The sequence below is a fragment of the Athene noctua genome, chromosome 5 (assembly GCF_965140245.1).
Source record: "Athene noctua chromosome 5, bAthNoc1.hap1.1, whole genome shotgun sequence".
NCBI classification, from domain to species: Eukaryota; Metazoa; Chordata; class Aves; order Strigiformes; family Strigidae; genus Athene; species Athene noctua.
In genome coordinates, this window is record NC_134041.1 from 66105306 (window position 1) to 66112805 (window position 7500).

Here is a 7500-nt window from a genome sequence, read left to right on the forward strand (position 1 = left end):
GTTAGTAGCAACTCGCAAGAGGAGTCCCATGGAAACTGGTGTGCGTGGCCTGGCCACGCAGCCATACCTCAAATCACGGTGGTTTCGGGAATTCTAACTCTGTGAGAGCTGAAGATGGGTTTGATCCCAATGATCTTAATTTTTGCTCAGCCCTGAAGTGACCAGGCAGTTGGACTAGATGATCTTTGTAATTCCCTTCCAGCTGAAAAATTCTATTCTATTCTATTCTATTCTATTCTATTCTATTCTATTCTATTCTATTCTATTCTATTCTATCCTATCCTATCCTATCCTATCCTATCCTATCCTATCCTATCCTATTCTATTCTCTTTTAAATTCTATTCTATTCTATTCTATTCTATTCTATTCTATTCTATCCTATTCTATTCTATTCTAAATTCTATTCTATTTCTATTTCTATTCTAATTTTCTCATTCTAATTCTATTCTATTCTAATTTTCTTAAAAACAGGTTACCTAAGAGCTGGTTTGTATCTTTACAATGGTGCATTTTACAGTGCCAGCGAAGTGATATTTAAATCTACATTACTATTTTGGGCTTTGTGGGATAATAAATACATGTGTGCACGTGTACAAGCGCAGCTGCAATTGTGTACGGGTGATTCAGAGGCTGATGGGCTCCAGAAAGATAGTATTTCACAATTCTGGATTTTCAGAGACACTTTCCATTCTCCTCTTCATCTCAGACTATCTTCTTTTAGCAGTTCAGGCAAGAAGTCAATCACATTTGAGTCAGTCTGAAGAAAAACATTTTATGCTGTTTTTCTCATACAAACCCCCTCCTGCCGTAATCTGCAGTAAGGCCCAGCCACAGGAAATTGACCTCACAGTAAATTCTTTACAGATTTGGTCATGTTTTTACCATCCACTTAAACTTGCATACATAACCTGAGACTGTACCTCTGGATCAAGGAATATGACAAGCCAAAATAAAATCAAGTCAAATTAAATAGCAAGAAAAAGCTGCAAGCAAAACAAGGCTGAAAAAAAATAAAATAAATAGAAAAAGATGAAAAATTGGTTGTGACTGCAAAACTGTAAGTATTAAATAAAGAAAGAAGTCAGAAGCAAATTCAGAAGCGCCCATATTCTAGTTGACAAGGGCTGAGAAATACTAATGGACTTTTTTAATGGGTGGTTTGATGGATGAGAGCAGGGATTATGTAAAAGTAAATGTAGTAGTGTATCAACATAAAGTACGGTGGGGAAAAAAAAAAAAAAAAAAAAGCATTGCAAATAAAAAAAGACATGTAAATGTGTGCCTACCATTTTCCAGATAAGAAGGGGCCGTACCTTCTGAGGGGTCAAGGCGGCGAGCCCGCCTCCCGTGTTTGGAATTGTTGTGTACAAACATGTTGTCTGAGACAGCCAGCACGTGGCCATCCACATTGACTGTTGTTGATACAACAACCTGAAAAAGAAAACAAAAACCACAAGTCAAAAAAAACCCAAAACAAAACAAAACAAAAAAACCCTGCGCGTTTTCACAAACACAGATACAGAACGAGATCTTTGAAGACGAAGCAACATCACAGCCTCTTACTTTTCACTTTAAATGAAGTGAATGACAACTATGAATAGATCTTTGTTTATGTGGCTAACACGGGTGATTTTTAACTCACAATTGTTTCTCTTCAGAACCTGCTACACTAATTAGAGTTTAATCTCCTATTATGCTAACAAATGAATTCAATTCAGGGAAATATTCTTCTAGCCATTAGTTTCAGAAACACCCCTCTAGCCACTCATTTTAAAAGCTGATGTTTTGATTGATCTGTTGATATATTGATTAGATAGTTTATCTAATTAAAATTTGTTCACTTGAGACTGTCTTCAAATGAAGGGTTGTGAGGATTCCAAATAAAAAAGGCTTAATAAATCAGAAACCATCGTAACTCCCCATTTTTTCTTCAGTAAATGATCTCCAGGTCAGTTTTACAATTACATTTAATGTCTGATAATGAACTTTTTTGCATCTGAAAAGACCGAGTTGAATATGAATAGTGAAAGTGTTTTCAATCCATGAAAAGTATCCCTTCTCAAGTTCATTTGGATGGTGATTGACCCTGGTATGTCAATGGAATTTCCTCCTTTATTTTTGAGTGAAAGGCTCCTATTCTTGTGTCCAGGTTCAGAGTCCGGCCATAGAAGAGATGATGGATAGAGCCTTCTTTGGCTTCCAGCTGCTTCTCAGTAGAAAATGGAAAAGGAACATATGCAAAACGCACAACCTTCCCGATAAAAACACCTACACAATGGAGTTGTGAAACTCCTTCCGGAAACGATATCGCATGAACACAAGCCAAAGAGGAAACCGTGAGATGCGCCTGTGTTTGTGTGGAACACAGCTTCATTGCTATTATCCCAGATAGACATTTACATCTTATTTAAATACTCCAGTATGGGCCCTGTGGTGTGGGTTCCAGATTTGCTAAACGAAGGAATCACGGAAGCGTTTTCTTTGGGGTTTAACGTCAGTAGAGTCCTTAACGTCAACGGCTAAGTTAGGCCTTATCGCCCCTACTGTAGGTGATGGCAGCAGCCAGTGCACATTTTATCTTTTGTCCTCCGCTTATTTTACTTTCCGATATAACAAAAATGATTGCCAGGGTTCTTGCACCACCTCCTACACCCAAACGTTTAATGAACAAAAATGGAAGGGGAAAAACTACGCTCCCTTTGCACAGAGCTGCTCCAAGGCATCAGAAGAGAATTCTTGCCTGCTTCTATGTTTTGGATCACCTCTGATCCTGTTTCTTATTCACAACCCATAATTAGCTCTCAGCTATCCCAGCACCTTTTCTGTGTATCCTGCCTCCTCTGAGACAGCCATCTGCGGTACCCTTCGGAACAGCCCAGGGGCAGTTCTCTGCCAGGCTGCTCCGCTTCCTTGTCTTTCTCCTCCCAGAAGTGGACACTTTCACTCTTGTCAACATCCACGTTGGAGAGCGCTGAGGTTGCACACTCACCTCGGCCGCAGAGCTGCTGCCGGGCCACTGGGCCACCTGCTTTCACTTTTAATGAGATTCGCAGACTTTAAGAAATATTGCAAAGCATACAAGTGTGATTTGCAGCAAAGATTTCTGGATTTGGTTCCTAGAACACGGTATATTAAAAAGACAGAGAAAGGTGTATATAAAAATGACAACTATTTTTGTTCTGTCATGTATATATAGGTCAGTCACCAAGGGAAAATACTGTAGTTCAGCAAAAGAAAGTAGACATGCTATGCTTTGTTATATCGGCTTATTCCTGCAGTGCACCTAAAGAAAGGTGCTGAGACAGTGAAACCAGTTAAAAATATTGTTCAAGATCTGACATACTGTTAAGTCCAGTTAAACCTTCTGAGAGGCAGGGAGATTAGCTAAAGAGACCCAGGAAAGTCTTTCTAGTGCCTACTGGCTCCATTGTCGACCACAAGATCACTCATGACTGATGCTTCATTTAGTCATCGGTGAGACAAAGAGGACGTTTCCACTCATTCCAGGTTTGACCTTCTGTTCTGTTCAGATGGATCAATATCACCAATGCCACGTGAAGCTGAGATGCATGAAAAATGGCAGCTTGGCTCAATTGTTTTGAAGAAATATTTTTTTCCAGCTACAGATCTTTTCTGTTGGCTGGCTCAAGGGTGCTGGCTTCGCCGGTTGGTTGGCTGTGCACGAAAACAGATGTCACATGTTTTGCTATCAAGTTTAACCACGAGTTATTCTTCGCAAAAATATGTAAGTTTTGAACATCTCAGTACTACTTTATTATTAGTCTCAAATATGAATCATGGTGAAATATTTTGAAATAAAAAGCACGTCTTTCCTAACAAGCTTTTCAAATGACCCCAAATACGGAGGAAATCATTTGTCCATCATGTCAGCTGTCTCTCTGTAGTGTTATGATTCACCACAGGATATTTCAAAAGCTGTAAGGAGAAAGTGAAGTATTAAACATTTTCTAACACAACTGGAATAAAAATACGTGGGTGGGACCACCACCGTTGGATTTACAAGTTGCGGATGTGAAAAACCCCCGTGTGAGATCCAAACTTCACTGCACTCCACGTTCATGTCCGTTAGTAAGATTATGCTACTGGGTCTACATATGTAAAACCTCTGCAGGCCTGAGCACACGCCACACTACAACGCAAGGTGTTAGCATGAAGGAAAACTAGGGAAATACTTTCTGAGGAGAGACCCACTTGATTCGGCATGGATCCATCAGAGGCCTCTGCAGAACTCGACGAGTCTCAAGAACCCGCATTTAAGTTAGCAGGGGAAATATAAAACACCACCACCGTTATTTTTTTGAGGCACGCAGCATTAGAACTACACTAAGTAGAAGCACTGATGCTGGTCTTTCATTAAAAAAAAAGTTCAAGATGAAGATGAAAATCTTTTATATACTGTTTATTCTTTAAGAGGGATCTGTACCTGGAATCTTCGCATGTCTCGCGGGTTGCCTGCATTCTTCAAACAGTTCTGATTGCACTTGAGGAAAAACTTTAGAAAGAATCTATAAAAATACAAAATTGAAATCTATTAGATTCATCAAAATGTAAATCCAATTTTTAAAAAGTTTAATAAAATTTAATCATAAATAGTTATACCCAAAAGAATACTGGTAGTGAAATATTACTTTCCTATTAGTTAATGAACTTATTTTAAAGCACAAGATCTCTGTCGTAAACAGAACATTATTGCCAGGGAAAGGCAAATTTATATTTTTAATTTTTCAACAACTACAAATGTATTGACTCCAGGCCATATCCTTAGCTCGGTGTGGGAAAGTTGATTTCAGTGACTCATTGACTTCAAAGGCAGTGACTTACACCAGATGAGAATTTGTCTCTATTTTTTTAATATGTTTTATTTTTTCACAACTTATATTAGCAGTAATGACCTCTACGTCGAAAAATTCCAAGGTAATGAATGATCAATCTTCTGAAAAACACTTGGCTTTGCCTCCGGTTTGGAAACTCTCGCTATTGAAAGGGACTCTATCCAACTCCCGCTGACTCCAGGGAGATCCAGGCGGGATCTGCCCACCGGCGAGGCCCCTGTTCCCTCATTGTTTTTGAAAGGAAAGGAACATGGCAAATTAGGCTCTGTCTTACGACCTCTTCAACCTTTGCCAGCCTTTAACTGTAAGGAGTCACTCTACCCGGGGATGGAAAAGCCAGCTTATTTTTGCTGAGCGGCAACCAGCAATTATTTAGGACTAACCCTTATCATCTAGGCATCTCCCCATAAACCCGTTTGTAGCAGCGCTGCCTCCCGGGAGCACAGCAAGCTCTTAGAGGAAGGGGAAAATCTTGGAAAGATGCAAAATCCTTTATGCTGCCCTCCCATACTGGAGGAACGAGCTGATAGGGGATGTCGCCACCCTGCAGGCTATGCCAGATGGGGGGACCCTCACCGTCCTGCCCTCGCACAGGAGGACGTTCACAGCCTCACGCCGCCTCTTTTCTCTATGTAGCTATGTTTTCATGCTTCATAATTAAAAAAATGTTCTGTGGCTCTGGTTTTCGGCTAGTGACTGGCAGCTAATGACAAGCAAGGCTCAGGACTTTCTCCTCACTCAGAGTTTATCAGATACTCCAATCCAGCAGCTGGTGCTGCCCAACATCATACACGATGAACAGCAAGGTTAGGCAGAGCTTTCACAGTTAGAATACGAGCAACTATTATTTATTCATGTCAAACTTTATAAGTGACTGTGACTATTCTTGCTGTACACACCTCACAGGAGTTTCCGTGTGCCAACAGCATTCCTGGCAGGAGGCAAGCCAGGTGCCTCTTCCCTTCTTCAGCACCCAACACGGCCCAACCACGGCCTATAGAAAGTACAACCATGGCTGCACTACATCACTCTCGCTCCTGCAGAGCTGTGAGGGTCAGACAGGGGCATTATGGGAGTATCCCCATATCACAAACTGGTGCTTTTAATCACAGCTCTTCCTTTTCGGTTAAACCTTGAGCAGGACCCTAATATTAATACAGGAAGCAATCTCTCATATCAGAGAGGCAAGCAGGGAAACAACGAGGTTTACTGAAACAGTGCATAAATAAATCGATGCTGTCAGTTCAGCTGAATGCATGTTTCTTCAAAAGTTCCTATCCCAAAATCTGCAAAGAGGTTTTTAGCTGTTAAGCAGAAAAGAGAGCTGGATTTCCACGGTGTCTGACACTATCTCCTAGCTCGGACCGCTCACTTGAACTCAGGTTTTCTGGACACTCTATCAGCCACTCCACAAAACTGCACCTTCATTAGCCACAACTTCTCCTGAATTTTACCTGCCTTGGGTTTTGTTTTGGGTTTTTTGGTTTGTTTTTTTTTTGTTTTTGGGGGTGTTTTTTTGGTTTTTTTTTGTTTTGGTTTGGTTTGGTTTTTTGTTTTTTGTTTTTTTTTTTAAAAAAAGATACTTATGATTTCCAGATCAACAGAGTATAGGCTAAACGTAATGGCATTTATGCCATAACTCTATTTTTCTTTTTTTTTTCACACCTTACACCGCACAGATTGCGATGATGTACAAGGACCAGCTGATGCTCACGTCAGTACGGGGCCACCAGGCAGTGGCAAGTCAGGAGCTGGGGTGAGCCCCTCGGTGCCACAGCCAGGCTGAAGACAAGTGTCTTATCTACTTTTTTTTTCTGATCTCAAATGGGTGTTGTGAGGCTTATTGAGCTAATGTTTGTAAATTGCTCAGAAATTCTCCAATGAATTGTGCACTAGGAATGCTAAGTATTGCTCCTCGTGGATTGTTTTTAACGTGAAGTGTTCATGATGAATTGTTTCTATACAGAGAGCTCCTATCCTGTCAAAAAAAAAGGGGCCATTAAGCACCCTTTCACTAAACATCAACTGGAACTGGTGTTTGTTTAATTATTTGGTGAAAAGGACCCACACTTGGTGGAATTAGACCTCTTCAAGTTTACTAGGACGACCCTAAGCACTGGGCTAAACATTGAAGCCACAACGCTGGAGTGAACACAAGCAGCACTCATATTTCAGCTCTCCTACATTCCTCGATATAATGAGATATTTTATTCTATTTTTTAATCTGTCTTTTCAGAGAGCTCATGGAGCGCAGGTGATCAAGACAAGATTTTCAGAGGATGACAACATAAGTTAAAAACAACGTTCCCAGGCAGGGCTTTTCTTAAAGGGTGCCAGGAGAAGACAACTGACATGACCGTTCCTCTCGGCTGACCAACAAGGACCGTGGGCACTACAAACCCATCCCTACTGCAGACAGAGCAGGGCCAGACACTTCCTCTGCGAGCCCTGCGCTCCCGAGACCTGGTCTCTTGGGACACAGCAAGAACCAAGGATCTGGATCAGAGCTCTCTTTGGTCGTGTCTCAAACTTCGTTGCTGCCAACAGAAGGAGAATGCAAGCCTCTCTAGTTTTGGCTATCCCTCCTATATTTTGTATTATACACACAAATTGTAGTCTTTTTTAATAAATACAGTCTTGCAGAAT

At 40.8% G+C, this 7500-nt stretch overlaps 1 protein-coding gene across 12 annotated transcripts in view; it reads right to left on the bottom strand.

Annotated features, from left to right (window-relative positions):
• Nucleotides 1-7500, bottom strand: part of EBF3 (EBF transcription factor 3) — a 128513-nt gene that overhangs the window by 39572 nt on the left and 81441 nt on the right. For 7 of the 12 annotated variants that reach the window (XM_074907973.1, XM_074907965.1, XM_074907970.1 and 4 more), the window contains exons 8-9: nucleotides 4446-4527; nucleotides 1288-1432 (exon numbers count right to left, since the gene is read on the bottom strand). In XM_074907973.1, coding sequence (XP_074764074.1) covers nucleotides 1288-1432; nucleotides 4446-4527 — 227 coding nt within the window. The remainder of the gene's footprint in view (nucleotides 1-1287; nucleotides 1433-4445; nucleotides 4528-7500) is intronic. The other 5 variants (XM_074907974.1, XM_074907967.1, XM_074907972.1 and 2 more) reach the window with 1 other exon arrangement.